Source organism: Heliangelus exortis, chromosome 3, assembly GCF_036169615.1.
Source record: "Heliangelus exortis chromosome 3, bHelExo1.hap1, whole genome shotgun sequence".
Lineage (NCBI taxonomy): Eukaryota > Metazoa > Chordata > Aves > Apodiformes > Trochilidae > Heliangelus > Heliangelus exortis.
Genome location: NC_092424.1, coordinates 60,487,099 through 60,503,578, shown reverse-complemented (window position 1 = coordinate 60,503,578; position 16,480 = coordinate 60,487,099). Strand labels below are relative to the sequence as shown.

At 37.1% G+C, this 16,480-nt stretch overlaps 1 protein-coding gene across 10 annotated transcripts in view; it reads left to right on the top strand.

The window, feature by feature from the left end:
* L3MBTL3 (L3MBTL histone methyl-lysine binding protein 3) overlaps positions 1–16,480 on the top strand; it is a 74,240-nt gene that overhangs the window by 55,549 nt on the left and 2,211 nt on the right. For all 10 annotated transcript variants that reach the window (XM_071740956.1, XM_071740957.1, XM_071740959.1 and 7 more), the window contains 5 exons: positions 4,555–4,701; positions 6,128–6,292; positions 8,914–9,005; positions 13,383–13,546; positions 14,531–14,593. In XM_071740956.1, coding sequence (XP_071597057.1) covers positions 4,555–4,701; positions 6,128–6,292; positions 8,914–9,005; positions 13,383–13,546; positions 14,531–14,593 — 631 coding nt within the window. The remainder of the gene's footprint in view (positions 1–4,554; positions 4,702–6,127; positions 6,293–8,913; positions 9,006–13,382; positions 13,547–14,530; positions 14,594–16,480) is intronic.

Genomic DNA, 16,480 nt, shown 5'->3' with positions numbered 1-16,480 from the left:
CAGGACCATTTTGCTGGAAGTCTTTTACTAATCACCTATCACTACCAGTAAATATGGTCATCAGGACATAGGCTGTTCTAGATTAAGTCTAATCTATCAATTAGTCCAATCTGTTTGTTTAGCCCATCAAGGCAGATAGTTTGAGCAGATGTGGATGAATTTTCCTGGAGCTGCCATGCAACCTCATCCCTTGGCAGTGCTTGCACATGAAGGGCAATGAGGAGCTGGGGTTGGTAGCATTTCCAGCCAGTATAGCTAATCCAGGAAACTTGTCTGTGGCTTCACACAGGTTTGGAAAACATTCACAGCAGTTGTAAAGACTAATAGCCTGTATTAAAAATATTTTAGTAGTAAATTTCTTTTATAATTATTCATCTTCAGGCTAAGAGACAGTCCTGGCTTATGTTCTCTTCTGATGTCAGGTGTAGCTGAGGATGAGTAATCCAGCTGGACTCTGTACTTCAGAAACTTTGCATGCTGCTAGAAGATCACATCCAGATGTCTGGAGAACACTAGGGTCTATGACTGCCCATCAGTAGCCCAGTTTATCTTAACTACCCTTGAACTGTAGAGAAGGAAAAGATAATTGTGTAAGCTTGCCTAGAGAGAGATCTTAAAACTGACAGAAAAGCGTTTGGAAAATAACCACAAATGGGATATGGTATCTGGATATCTTTGTTCCATCAGACAGTTCTGGAAAGGGCTGATTGTGTTAAACCTCTGTTAACTTAAATCCCAGACCTGTGATTACAGGAAATCATCAGAGTGCTGTGTAAGAAGCAGAAATTGATGCATTGTATTTCCTTTTTTGATCTTTCCTGATGTGATAAAATCAGGAATGAAAAGCTTAGTTTTCACTCAGCCCATGCAGGACTCTGGGAACAGCAGCTCACTTCCTCAAAAACTCTGTTATGGGCATGTGTATCACCAGCCAAGCTGCTGTCATTTCAGTAGGATGCAAAGTGTACAGCAGGCAACTAATTGCTCTGCTATGTTGATCCTTCAGCATTTAGAGATGGCTGATTTTTCTCATGTGCAGAGGGGCTGCGTATTTTTAGTGTGAATATTTGTTTACTGAACCACTGGTTGAGCCTACTGAAGCAGCTCAGATGATAATGAAATATCTTTGTGCTAAACTGGTTTCAAAGCTGGGAAGCAGCTCTGGAGGGTGTACAGCCCTGTCAGATGTATAGCAGAGGTTTTCAGATTGGTGCTTCCACTTTTTGCCATGCTCCTTTTGTGCCTCTGGCAGACTTTGTTACCCCCAAGTCAAGGACATCTGATAATTTCAGAAGCTGTGTTAGCTTCTGGTATTTTCAAAATAGTGTGCTAAGACTAATTGCAAGCTGGAGCAGAAATCCAGGCTCAAGTTGACAGAAGAGTTAAGAATCCTAATTTAATATTAAGTAACTTAAACACCAAGACTTCTAAGCCTTTGAGATGTGTTGTCCCTAAAACTTACAGTCCTATGTAAATTAAATTAAATTAAAATTAAATTAAATATTTCTATTATGTGGGAATAAAAAGATTAATTTTTGTATTCTTTGTAGTAGAGAAGTTAAACTGAACGGGAGCCTGGAGGTATTGAGATTCAGAAGGATTTACTGATTGATCTGAAGTTTGTAACTCATACACAGGTTCATTCATGTCATGTTTTGTTGAAACAAAGCCAACAGTGGAAATCATGAGGGTACTATTTGTTGCCTCAAGTAACAGTAACATCAAAGGACTAGCAAGGAGTTTCTAAAAAAATGGTACAGTAAATGGAATGATTAATTAAAAACAAAAAAACCAACAACTCATCTAATTCTAGTGTTCTAAAGTACTCTTGATATTACAACTTTTGTTAACTGAATTGTCATCCAACTTCTGTTTTTCTAGAAGATACTAAAGGAAGAAGCGGTATATAAACAGGCAAGTTCTAATGAAATACTGAACTTCAAGGCTTTTTCTTGTTTTCTTTTCCTTTTTTTTTTAAATTTAAAATATATTAATGGTGTTGGTAAACAGAAGACCTGCTGAGATTATATTGTGCTGTATTGTATGTATTTCATTGTGGTGTAAGGTTTGCTTAATAATACACAACTCAGGTTAAATACCACACTGGGAGTGTTTTGCGTTACGCTGAGTCAAGGCTTTAACTGTTTAAAAACACTAAGACTCAGAACACCCCAGTGAAGATAGGAAGCCAAAAGAAGATGACATTTTGCCTTACACGAATGGCAGAAGTGAGATGAACCAACACATTCCTGGCTTTCCGATAACTCTGTTTCATCACAGTGGTATGAGTTTGTCACACAAAAAACTTCAATCCCACTAGCATTTGCTCCTTAAAACCTTTTCCTGAATAGAAGCCCATGTCTTTCATCTTGACATCTGGTTCATTTGAAAGGAAAAAAAGACATCATTGTGATAGATGCAGCAATATAAAGAATTGGAAATATAAAACAACTTCCCTATTTTCCCAGTGTTCTTTATTTCTTCCCTATATTTCAGTTCATGGGGTTTTTTTTGTTCTTTTAAGACATCTGGCAAAGACTAGTCCTAAGACAGAAAAAAACAGTAGACTGAAAAATGTAAGTAGAGGTGCATAAATCTAGATTAATCTCAAATTAAATGCCAAAATCTTCCTAAGAGAAATTAGAAATAAAAGTTAAATGCTGAAATTTAAACTTTTTGTCCTATATTCTGCTCCATGTCTTTTAAAAACATTTTCATTAACAAAAAATACTCTATTACAAATGTAGTGCTTTGAAGTCCAGTCACTCATTTGCCTATATCTTATTCTGCTCTGTAAAATTCTGGTTTCATATTGCCTGTATCTCAGTGGAGGTGCTGGAACTGCCACTCAGGTCCATAGAAGAAGGCAAAATAACCATTCTGTGTAGATCTAGGAATGGATCAAGGGCTTTATGTCCTTTGGAAACACTGTACAGGCCATAGTGAATACCATCTGCTTGGAATCACCTCAAACAGGGATTTCATCTTGATTAGAAATGCAGATATCATAATCAGCTGACATGTTTTCCTCCATAATTCATATTCAGCACAGCTATGGAACCAGAAAAGGTTGATACTGTCTTGTCTTCAAATTAACCAATTGACAAAATCAGACTTTGCTGGACACCTGAGTCCAGCAAAGGACTCCAGGAAGGACTGACTGAGTTGGCCTCTGTAGCCATAAAGAATTTTCCCCTTTTATACCAGTGCTGAGAGAAATGTAGGTTTCCACCAACTTTTTGATGAGATTACTAATAGTGGTCCAGTCTGGTGATAGGAGTTGATTCATACACAGTGGGAGTCCAAAACTTCATTGGTATAGGAAGAGGAGAATATATGTCACATTTTGAACGAAAGGCTTTCTTGTATTTTGTACTTTGAAAAAAGAACATGATAATGAAATATGTTGGTTTTCTATTTGGTTTTTGTAATTTGGAGGTACCAGGGCACAAGTCAAGGTAGACTTGTTTATATTAGGCATTTCTGTTTGGGAATCATGCAGGTAACAATCAGGGAAATGAATACAACATTACAGTAGTTTATGGAAAGGCAGGTAGTTATGTCAATAAATAAAATCCTAGGATACATTTTATCATTGTAGAGGTCCTTGTAATGAAACTGATGAATATGAAAGTGTAATTTTGTATTATAGTTAGTGTCATGGCTCATGAACCACAAATAGAGCAATATGTGTAGTTCAGCCTCTCCTGTAACTTAAATACAGATTTTAAAACCTGCTCATGTTGTTATTCACTCTCATGGCATATATACCTTTCAGAATTTGGGATATTGTCTTTGAGGCATGAGTATGTAGCCTGACTAATCAGCTGAATATTGCACCGAATTTTCTAAAGATAAAATCCTAGTTCTGTGTGGTTTGTGTTGCTCTTTTTCCCTTTCCTACTGCTCATGACTTTCACATTTGTTAGAGTAATATTTACAAGTTATTGTCAAAGCACAGTGTCAAAATCTCTCTTTTTATAGTATAGTGAGATGACTTTCTGTAGGAAAGACTGAAAATAGCACAGTCTTCTAATGGAATATCATAAAATGACATATGCAAAGGTGGGGCATTTGCTGCAGTAAGAGTATGTGTACCATTCCTCTTACTGTGTCATTGCAATGCAGCTTCTGACAACATTGCATAATAGAAACACTTTCCTTTGCAGGAAAAATAACTATGGGAATATAATTTTATCTTGAGAGAGGTGGTTACAGGTGAAAGACCCTGTGTATTATATAGAAAATACCATTAAAAGAATGAGAGAGCAAGCTAAACATCAATCAAGCCATTTTCTAGAATGTGTGCTGTAAAATAAGTTAATACGATTTGTGCTACATAAGTTACTGTCAAAATGAAACATGAAAAACAGTCAGGCTGCAGTTATTAATCAATGGATTAATATGACTACTTACTGCATTTTTTTCTAATCTTCATATTAATTGATTGCTTCTGCTTCTGGAATACAGGTCTCCAATGTAATTTCATTCAAACTGAGTGAAGTCAGTGAAGTGTATGAGAATAAGGAGATGTTTCTCTTCTTCAACTTGCAGTGCAGTCACCTGCCCGTATTCAGAGATGAACCTGAACAAGGAAAGCCTCTTACCTGACCGGTTGAGCGGGGAGATGCCTGCAGCCAGTCCTGTCCCCAGAAACAGGAAAGTGGAAGCAAGTGAAAGATCCACCTCTCCCATAATCAAGTAATTACAATTCAAACAATGTCCATGACTTACCACAGTACTTTGTTTCAGTGTTCTGCAATGTAGTTTGTAGTTGTATAACAGCTGAATGATTTCATAAAGGCCTGCCTATTTATCTGCATTTTTATTAACAGGGAAAAAGTCATTTCATCAGTGCATATTGAAAAGGTCACTGAGCTGATGCTGATTTTACTGTGTGTGATTTAACAAAAGTTTGGTTTCATTTTCTATGTAACTATGTAGACTACTGAGTGGTTAATTGGAATTTCAAGTGGATTGTTTGCCAGTTGGTTTCACTTAAGAAAATGATTTATTTGTGTTGTTGGTTTTGATTGGTTGTTTTTTTTGCTGGGGTGGCCTTATTCACCTGATTGCAAATCAGTGTTGTTTTTTGAAGAATAGCAACTCTGAATTCTGTCATTCTTGTGGGAGTGGGGAATCAAATGACTGGGAGTGAGTTTGCGAGAACAATGCTGAAGTCTGTAGCTGAAGCTTCTAGCAGGAGCACTGGAAAAAAGCAAAGGGATGTGACATCAAGATGATGGATTCTCAGGTGATGATTTTCTGTCAGAAATTGTGGACACTGACTCTTGGGCTTTCTTGGGCTGTGGGCATACACAGGATTTAAGAAGGAAAGGAAAAGGAGAGAGTCTTTCCATTCTTTTCAAGGGATACAGTAGTGTAAATGTGAAAATGTGAATGTTTGTAATGTTTTCTAGTTCCCCTCATAATGACCGTGTATTTTCAATAGATGGTATTTTAAATTACAGTCTCAGAAACAGTTTCAGCTCCATACTTTAAAAACCAAAATACTCAGCTGTCAAAGATTGCTGTCTGGTTTGATTGTTCTTCATAAGTGTCTGTTTTGATTGTTCTTTATAAGTGTAGAGTTGGAGAAATCTAAATACTCTCTGGCAGGTAGCCTGGGTACTGTCCCAGCAAAGCCAATCAGAACTTGTGCAGTGTTCTTCATGGCAGGGACTGTGTCAAATGCTATTTTTTTTCATTGTCCTAATTGAGAGACTGCATAATATTTTTAAAGGGTCATAAATGCTTAACAGTATACTGTGGAAGGGAAAGAAGGGCTAGGAGGAAGATGATACTTCAGAGTTTTCTTGTGTTAGAGATACTGAAAGTGGATAGCTTATTATGAAAACAACATTAGGCAAATTCTGCTTCTGTTGGTTTGGCTGAACATTTTGCCTTTGATTCCATGGGGAAGACAGTTCTGTGTTGTGATTTCTGAAAACCCCAGGTATATAGTTTTGTTGGTGGCTAGTAAGAAACTTGTATGTATTCATTAAAACAAACAAAAACCTTCTATTTCTTCTGTTATACTAATGACTCTCTACCTATAGAGAAAGTAAGTAGAACAACAACTCTTCTGCTTTCAGTTTTAAACATTTTGTTAATTTGTTCTAAACAGTGAGAGAAAATGCCCCAGCCCTGCTCACGTAGGTATGAAATCTTCAGCTCACCATCGATCATCTGGGAAAACTGTACCAGAAACAGCCAAGCAGGAAGATGCAGAAAGTAAATCTCCTTGCAAGAAGACCCTGTTATGTGATGTAAAAGAAAAGAAGGCACCTGGGTAACCATAATTTCCTTTCAAAGTCTGAGCTGTTTGGAGAAAATCAGGTCAAAATGCAGTTTACCAGGCAATGCAGTACAGTGGTTTGTCAGTGGAACTCTTGGAAGCAATGAGGAAAGAGATCAAAGTTCTTAATCTGTCTTTATATTGGAAATAGTAGGAAAGAAGTGTCACAATGTGTTTTAGAAGTAAGAAATGCTTATCAAAGGAGAGAGAAAATACTACAAGACAGAGAAATTGTTGGAAGTTGAGATGCTCTTTCCCTACTTCTGTGTACGAATGTAATTTTATACCTACAAATGCTGCCTTTATGAAGACCTAAAATAACTCTTTCATATGCTATCTGCTCACTGTATTGGGTCATTTTCATTCAGAGTAACAGCCTTGTGCCAAGTTTGAAATACCCAGAGGTTTTGCAAGTTGTATTTGAACAGTTTGCATATGCTGATGACTATCTGCATTCATCTAGCTTTTCACATTCTGTGGACTTAGAGAGAGGACTTTAGTTGAATCAACTTCATTTGAAAAAAAGGAATGAAAAATAGTACTCACAGTATTAGGTATATATGAACTGCTAGAGTTATAGAATACTGAACATTTGGTTTATTGCTCTACCCAGTGGATCTTTTTTAGGTGTGTATTCAAAGTACACATGAAGATACAGGTACATACGCTTACATGCTTTTTAGCTGCTGAGCTTGTAGCATGGACTTAATTATGTTTGACCTCAGAACAGTCGTATATATCTTCATATTTCAGGTAATACATTTCATAGAAGCCTTTGAGGAACCAGCCATATATGAAGTCAACCATGAGATTTATTTTGTTGTGTTAAATTTTAAGTGGTACCCAGCTAATTTCCAGTCCTACTTACGCCTTTTCTTTCTTCTGATTTTTTTAACTAGCAAGAGATACCTGGGCATACAGTTATAGTAGAAAATTTTGATTTGCAAAATATGTCTGTAAAAACTTCAGTCTGTCCCTCTGGAACGTTCCTGAGATTAAATTCAAGCCGAAAATTGCATGCCTACAGCGTATTCAATCTGAATTCGAAAGTACCTTTTTACTATCTTAAGAGTAGCTAAAGACTTTAACTGTAATAGGAATTACACTCTGGAAATATTTATGATTAAGGAGAGTGAACACAGGCTTGGGAATTAAATGGTACTACCTCTTAAAAGAAAATCTGGTTTATCTTCCAACTCCTTCCCCAAAACCTTCAATACATGATACTATCTTGTATATAACTAATGAGGTTAAATCTCTGGATATAAGTCGCCCTAAAAATTGTCCTCAAGAAAATACTAAGATACATGTTTCCTTACAGGTTTTGGTGATCTCTCTTCCTTCTCTTAATTTACAGTAAGCATTGGTGGTGGCTTTGGAATTAATTGCAAATTAATATTTCTGTTGATGTCTGTGATCTTTCAGCTCCTAGCTGATTTATTCCCAAATGCTTACTTGGATTTAATAGTATAAACAGTACTTAATATATAAATTTTATTTAATATTATAAATGTTAACAATTTAGTTAAACAAGTCTGTTTCTTCTGTGGATTTATGTTCTGAAGTTAGACACTCTTGATGTCTAACAAGGTGTTAGCTCTAGTTTGGTTTTTCTATCTGTGGTACATTTATGTGGGTTCTTGTTGGCTGCTTTTCTGGTAGAGAGCAAGACATGAGTTCCTGCAGTGTGCTTTCTTGTAGTCCTGGCATTAAGATCATTCTGTCTGATGCCTATTTTTAGAAAATGTTATTTATGTCCTTATCTCTGAGACCTCTGCATCTGTGATGCTTTGGATTTGGCCAAAGTGTTCCCAAGATCTTAAAAGCAGAAGGAAATAAATATGCATTTAATGTCAGCTAGTTCATATAAGCTTCATTCCTGTAAGACACCAGGCTTAAAAAACTTCCTGAAGGCAAAGTTTGAAAAGAATCTTCCACAGGCTGACTTTAATATGCAAATACAACCCCCTTTTAGAAGTTCTCTTATTTCTGCCTCTCTTGCCCCATTTTTCTGAATAGAGATAAGGTATTCTCTCTTTGCAGATGTTTGGGCTGGCAGAGCTGAGGGAGCAGCCACAGGCAGCAGGGAGTGGCTCCTTTGTAAAGTAATGCAAAAACACTAACAACACAGATATTTTTAGTGGGATGATTAAAAACTGTACAACAGTGTGTCAGTGTAGTACAGGAGTTGGGGTGGATGAAAGTTGGGGGAAAGAAAAAGGAATAGACGTTTTAGAGAGCTCCTGAAAATGACCTGCATAACAAATAAGACTTTGTAGGAGATGCAGGTGTGTTCTTCACTCTTCCCATCTTCTGCTGTGGACACTTCCACTGTCTTCATTTGTATGTTTTTCAGTTTCAGTTGTGAAGTCAAGTGTGTCGATACAATTTGTGTAATCTTAGTTTACTCTTGAGCCTTCATTGCAAAATTCATGTTCAGTAGTCATGCCATCTGTGTAAGTCAGAAATTAGATCCTCTCCTTTTATTTTATGAAGATATGACATCCTTTGTGTGGGAATCCTGGTGTGTTAATAGCATTGTTAGCAGGAGATGTCATCATGCTTAGTGATTTTTACAATGTATTAATAAAAAATTAACATCTTATTTTCCCTAGTGGAGTGCTACAAACAAAGGATTCCATAAAGGCCAAAGAGTGTAAAGAAGAGGAAACAGAAAATAAGCTGCTCATTTCAAATGAAATTAAAGGTAAATTGGCAGTACTTCATTTGTTTCGTATGAAAAGCCACAGAACTAAAGGAGCATGAAATTTCTCAAAATTCTTCATGAAACTGCATCTCAACATGTATTCCAAATTCATCATTTGTGTCCAAAAATTTCATTACAGCAACACTTTAAGACTTTGTGTTTCTTTACCTTGTAATCATCAAAGACTTTGCCAAGAACTTTATCACAATTGTTAAGATGAGTGCAAAATGAATACTGGTATTTATTTCAATACTTTTCCATGACTTTTAAGAACAGATACACCAGCCTGAATTGTAAAGGTACAAATTCACTTACTGCTTCAAGCATGTATTGAAAGAAAAGTAAAGTTTTTACACATTACAATGTAACATGTAAAAACTTACTAAGCCCGACCTCAGTGTGGTGCAATCTGATGCTTTCCAGCATATGCAGAATGGGTCCTTTCTTCTTGGGTGTTACTGAGGGATGGCAAAATTTGTTACTTTGCCTAGAAACTGGAGACAACCAAGCTTATTATGTGGTTGAAGGATTTTACATATCAAGAAAGATCAAAGGAATATGGGAAGGGAAGGCTTGGAAGGAGTCTAGTCACAGTCCTCCAGTAACTAGAAGTTAGTTATAAAGAAGGTGGAAGTAACCCTCTCCTCAGTGCACAGTGGTGGCAAAAAAGGGAATGGACACAATTTGCTTGAGGGGAAATTCTGTCTCAACATAAGGAAGAAATTTCTCACCATGAGAACAACTGGAATAGGCTGCCCAGAAAAGAGGTGGAACCTCTCTCGCTGGAAATATTTAGGGCATGGCTTGAGGGGGTCCTGGATAACTTAGTCTCATGCCTGCTCTCAACAGAAGATTGCATCATGTGGTCTCCAAAAGTCCCTTCCATACTGCGAGATTATGTGTAATGCAGTGTCAAACCTCTGGCATGTTCACTGATACAGTTAGACAGATTGAGGTAGCTGTTCAGCATTCATTTTTATCTTCATTGTTTAGAAAGAATACAGCACAAATACAGAACATCACAGTCTTACATTTGATAATTATTTTGCATGTGTGAAACTTAGTATGTCAGTCTCTTTAATTATTGGACTGAGTCAGTGCATAATTTCAGTGCAGCTTTTGCTTTATAATCATAATTAATTTATTTAAGTTTTTAGGTTTTTCTCCTCAGCAATTTGCCATACAGCACAAAATTTGCAAGGTTTTCATTAGACTTGAGTAACTGCAGTTCTTCAAGGGATACATTTCTTACCTTTTGAGTGAGGTCATCATCATAAACCCCTGGAAATTATTCTAGACTAATAGGACATTACATAAAGAAAAAATTAAGATGATGTTTTAATTTTAATTATTAATGTCTAATACATTTCTTTTAATCTTAAAACATCATTTGTCTGCCAGCACTTTTTAGATAGATCTAAAGGCATTGTGGAGAGTGTGTGAAGTATGAAAGATTCTGTCTATTACAAGAGCTGTGCAAAAGATGTAAAAAATTCCAAGTTGCTACAATGTTTTGAAGCATGATGTAGTTCAGAATTCTGGAGAAAATGAAGCATTAAGAGAAGAATTTCTCTAAAGCAGATGAAAGAGAGGTTTGGGTCATCTGAAGTATTTTGTTTAAGCAGGATAGAAACATACCATTTTCATGTTGACTTTGAATCATCTAACACAATACCAAAGATTTCAAATAGTTCAGAACATTTTAAATTGTCTGCAGTTCTTTTATTCTAAGGAGACTGGCTTGAGTTTGTGAAGCTTTTTGAGTTTGGCAGAATAGTCTGTTTGGGTAAAGTTTCACCAACAAGCTGTGCTCTACTACTTAGGATGCATTTCTGTGTAGAGTCTTCCATAATTATGTTTGTAAAATTCGAACATTTTCTTACTGTATTGTTTAACAAAGTATGTATTTTATGCACGTAATTTTGTACCATTATTTGTCTAAATGTGCCATAATACTTATTTTTCAAGATGGAAATGGATCACTGAGTTCTTACTGTCATAGTCATGGAAAACTCAAGCTAAAATAATTGCATTTGTGCAGACTTTTGTGAACTGTGACTACTGGTATTTGTGCTTGCTGTCCTGTTTTTTCTGCATGTCACTTACATTATTGTACTTCAGCCTGTCTTGCCATACTGACTTGACAGTTCTCTACTGATACTTTATAAAACATGTACTGCTATCTTGCCTTTTTTGGAAAAGGATTATTTGGAGCTGAAGAAATCACAACCCCTTCATACCAGGTTTTTTTTACAGACACAAATCCTGTGCTTAAAACCTTGATGCACTTTTGAAGCTAGAGTATGGAGAAAAGAATGAATAGTGTTAATGGTTGTTTGTTAATGCCAGGAAGTGTTTGCCATTGAGCTTCTTGGAAGGTAACAAACTGAGAAGATAGGAGATTAATTAAGGGAGATACAGTGCCGGGAGAAGGATAGCAAGGCAGCATTAAATGTGAAGAAGAATGTAGAAGCAAATTGTCAGCAAAGAAGAAGAGTGGTCAGGCTTAAATGCATGAACTTGCTGCATCTGGCTCTGCTGTCTCACATGGAGCTGGCAAGCAGATTTTATTTCTTTGCTTATGTGGTTCAAGTAGATCTTTGTGGCTCTGTGATGAAACTGACTAACCTCAAGTTACTGTTTTTCTTCCAAATTGAGACTTAAATTGGAGTACATCAGATATTTTTTCAGGCCCTGCTAATTATTTCATTGTATCAATGTATTATGTATTTTGCAAATGGAAAGCAAAAAAAAAAAAAGCAAAATACTTAGATTTTAATCTTTTAAGGACCTTTTTAGAAAGAAAAAATTCAGGTGTAAGGATGGGAGGGAATTTAAAGGAACAGTGATAAAGGTACTGGTACTGTTTGGTAAAATAGACTAACAAGACTTTCCTTTCTCACTGAGATTTATAGTAGCAGTAGAAGCAATAAGGAACATTTGAAACAATAGTAAAGTATAAACAGACATTTAAGGAAATGTCTTTCAAGAGTAAGAGTATGATGTTAGGAAAAAATTAAGGAGTCTATTTAAAAATACAGTCAATAGGATGAAAATACTGGTTAAATGGCCTAAGAGTCAACTTCTGAATAATGGGCATTGATATAAAACAAGGGTAGGTCTTGAAAGTAACAAAATTTAAGCTGGAGGAGCAGAACACAAGCAAATGTAATCCCATCCTATATTGGCCCCATTATATATTCTAGACCAGTCCCCCTGTAAAAACCTGTAACAGGAATTTGTGCTCAAATTGTGGGCACAAATATATGGAAACTACAGCAGTAAGGACAGGGAGAATTGTGAATAGTAGCAGCCTCCCACAACTGGAAATAGAATGGATCTGTAATACAAGTGGGATATCCAAATAAAACTATCACGGGGATTTGTGAGTGACTGCAAGAAGCCATGTTAGTAAACAATATTAGGCATAGGTTTTTTGTTGGCTGTGTCAGTCAGAAATGGATTCCAGAAAGTTTCCACAATTTTACTTGGCAATGGGGAAGCATCCAGGGCTGAACTCATAGCAGGGATATTGCTTTTGCATTTGCAGTGGATCTAGATCTAAATGAACATGCATGTCATATGGGTTTGACATCATTTGAGGTGTAGCTCTTCAGTCTTTCCCCCTACACACATCTGCAATTGCTGCTGCTCTCCAGACAACAGCAGCAGCAGCTACATGTGTTTGAAACCACCCTCTCACTAGGATATTACCTTGGGGGTTGATGGCATGGGGGCTCACTCCTTCCATTTTGGATAAGTTATATACCAAAGGGAATGACCTTGCAGAAAAAATCCATAGCAGCACAGAGGAGTTAAATGTTGTTTTTCCAAATAAAACATCCTGTTAAAATGGGAGCAGGGAATTTGCAGACATTTGTGTTTTTTCCTCAGAAGAACTGAAAAACAGTTTGTTGTGGATGAGGCATAAATGTTGTGTGGGCTGGGACTGAATCACTAGGAAATCTGTAGCAGAGCAGTGCTGCTTTTGATTATGTTACAACAGCTAAACCCTGGTATTAAGTTAGTCTTTGTACTATTGTACCACTGTTAAATGTGGGTGTGATTTATTGTATCAAAATATTTTAAATTATTTGACCTGTGGTGTGGTGTGCCTGCTGCTTTGTTGGCATAGAATTGTGTTGTGTTGGAAAAAGCTTTTTCCATGTAGGAGTAGTTACATTTATAGAGAGACATTATAATCACAGTCAGACTTATGGAGTCATGATACTCCTCCAATTGTGGTATAAGAAACTACAGCTGGTTTAGAGAGACCCATATATGTCAATAGAAATTAACCTTCTTTTCCTGTGACTGATCTAATCACTGACTGGGAGTTTTAATGCTCTTTTTTTGTTGCTTTTGTTGTTGTTACAGATACTGAAGAACCCAACACTCAGAGGCTTCTTTCTCAACCGCTTATCGTGTCTTCCAAGTTGCAAATCCCTGGCCTACCCTTGCGCTGGGAACAGCAGAGCAAGCTCCTGCCAAATGTAGCTGGGATCCCAGCCAGTAAAGTTTCAAAGTGGAGTACAGATGAGGTAGGCTTCCCCTTTATCTTCTATCCACTGCCACTGCTCTTGAAGTCTTGGTTCATTCAGAGCTTTAAAATAACCGCATAAATTAAAAATAATGCATTAGTACTCAAAACCAGTAGTATATGGAATCAGCCAGACTTAATGTTACAGATTCCAAAAATGCCCATTTAGCTGCAGTATTAACTCATATTTGTATACATATAAATACATGTGTATTTGTATATTCACTGAGGTTAAAAAAGGGAAAGAAAAGTGCTAAATGTATGGCCCAGGAGGTCAGATACTCAAGTGCTACACTAGTAACATCTAGCATCCACACAAACATTTTGGAGGAAAGATTTAAGGGTCAGCATAGACAAAGAACTGCAAATGTTGGTGCATAGTTTGGATGTAGCACACTTGTTTAGGAGGACATACAGTGCAGGGAGGCACAGTCTGCATATGGACAGGCCATGCATGATATCTGATTTTCAGATTAGAACCCTGTCACTGTTTTGGACAGACAGGGTCCCTGCTTTACTTCAGAATTACCTATGACCAAGGCAGTTTTCTGCAGCTGGGACAGACAGATCTCCTCTAATTAGAGGAAAAAAAAGAAGTGTGAACTTCTAAAAAGAACTTGGTAATCTCAGTGCTGTAAAGAAAAAGAGGAAGACAGCAACAGTTTGGTTTGTGAGAAGTGATTCACCAAGAGAATATTAATGGTTCTGGATAAAATAACTTCAGTAATTTTGAGGGAGTTGTCATATCCCTCTTAGGTGTCCTGTGGACAAGAGTGGCACATGCTCTTTTAGTCTGCAGATTTTGTGAATCCTGTTAAATAAATGCAGTTAAATACCTAACTGCACCATAGAAGAAGGTGGAACATCTAATATGGGCCTGTAAAAACACTGGCTAAAAAACTTAACTTTTATGATTCTCAAGCTTTAAGACAATTTGGGAAAACACTGGTCTTACTAAACCTTTTGCTGTATGCTTTGGTGGCAGGTCTCTGAGTTTATACGGAGTTTACCAGGATGTGAAGAACATGGCAAGGTGTTTAAAGATGAGGTGGGTGAATTTTATTTCAAAGACACCAAGTATAAAGCTTGGTGGAAAGATTAATGTCAGCATTAAAAATACATATAAAATAGTAGAATGGATTATATGTTTAAAGTCAGGTGCATGTATGTGGAAGATTAGGTTGGTTTGCAGGTCATGGGGTAGAAAGGAAGCAAAGCAGATAAAACTAGCTAAGTGTCAGCCAGGCTTCTCATGCTTCTCTAATTTTGTTACTGCAACTTAAATTACTGAGAACTAATGGTAGAAGAGGAGAAACTTTGTGATTCTCTCTTCTGCTGTTCTCTCTTAATCTGATTTCAGGAAATCTGTTATTTTAGTTCTGCAACATGTTAGTAAGTAATATCATCTGGAGGCTTCTGATCAGGTTCAAAGGAGTGTGTGCTCGCTTTGTGAGCACGCTGGGCATGCATCTCTGGTATCTGTGAAGATTGTTGTGCCAAAGTTGACATTGGGAAGTGATAGTGCTTTTATGTACAATAGGCTTTTATAAGATATGTTGGTTTATTCTTTTCCACTTAGATATTTGATACCCCTGTTAATGCTTTATTTCAAGAAGGCTGTTTCATTACAAATTGCTTCGAGTGAATAGTTCAGGTGCTTATCCCAGCCAGACCACCTGAGTAGGCAGAGTCTGATACTGTAATATTCCAAGTCAGCCTTTCAAGTGAAGAGTAATTATGGTACTTAGACTTGAGAAGGCACCTCCTGAGGAAAATACATACTGATGGCCCTGCTAATCTCATGCAACAAGTTTTCAGTTCTTTTTGTGATTGTAATGACTGTTAACATCTGCAAATTGGTGGACTGACAGGCTACATCTCTGGACATTTTGTACTTCTTAAATGTTAGACATTTTTCAGTACAACAGGTATGCAGGCCTAGATCACCCCTATGTCACATAGGGTGGCTTGTTGATTAATTTGAGATAGTAAAAGCTGGTGTTTTGTTATGGGAAGTGCCACAGAGATGGATGAGTGGTGTAAGAAAATGCTTCTCCTCTTTAGGATTCAGCCTCTTAGGCTGGGTAGTATATTAAACCTTTCCCATTGAAGCCAACTGGCATGTACTGGTTGGCCTCAGTAGGTCTTCCAGTAGGTGTAAGGTGCTGGTTCAGATTTGTGTTCTTGAAATGAACCTTCATCCTGCTTATATGAAGATGCTTCAAAAAGCTGGGCACCCCCACATTTGCACACTTGGTTCTGAGCCCACGCAATCTACTGCAGGAAATGAGCAGAAAGTATTCATGGTAATTGTATGATGCTGTTTTCACTGCAGTGTTCCTCCACTTAAAGTGCTGGGGTGTACCTTACAGTCTTCATTTGCAGCAGAAAGCTAGTCTTCTAATCCTACAGAAACGTAAATACATACTTTTTATCTCAAATTAGTATCTTTAAGCCTGAGCAATGTTCTTGATTTAACTGCAGTTGGCTTTTAGGCGTAGCTGTCCTGCTTATGTTGCACTGGAAACTTGATATAGATACCTAAGTGACCTGAAGTCTACGTAAGAAGACTTTGCCCCATTGTAGCCCTCGGGAATGAGGGCCTTGCCTTGTGGCTCTTGGTGTTTGGATTTAGCACCCCTGCTGACAGTGATTTTCTTACAGGGGAGTATTCAATTGTAACATTTATTAAAATAGCAATGCCACAAAACTGGCAGAAAAAATATTCAGTGTTTTGAAAAGTTGTTTTTGTGTCAAAAAGGCAGTTTTATGTAGTCTGGCCCTTGTTTACATCTGGGACCAAATTTGTTTTAATTTGTTATTTAATGAACAGCAAGGTGTGGCCCAAAAGAGGTTGCATTTCTGTAGCAGAGAACGAAATCCAGAAATCTTCTTATTGACACTGGCATAAAAGGAGTAGCTAAGATGTTAAAAA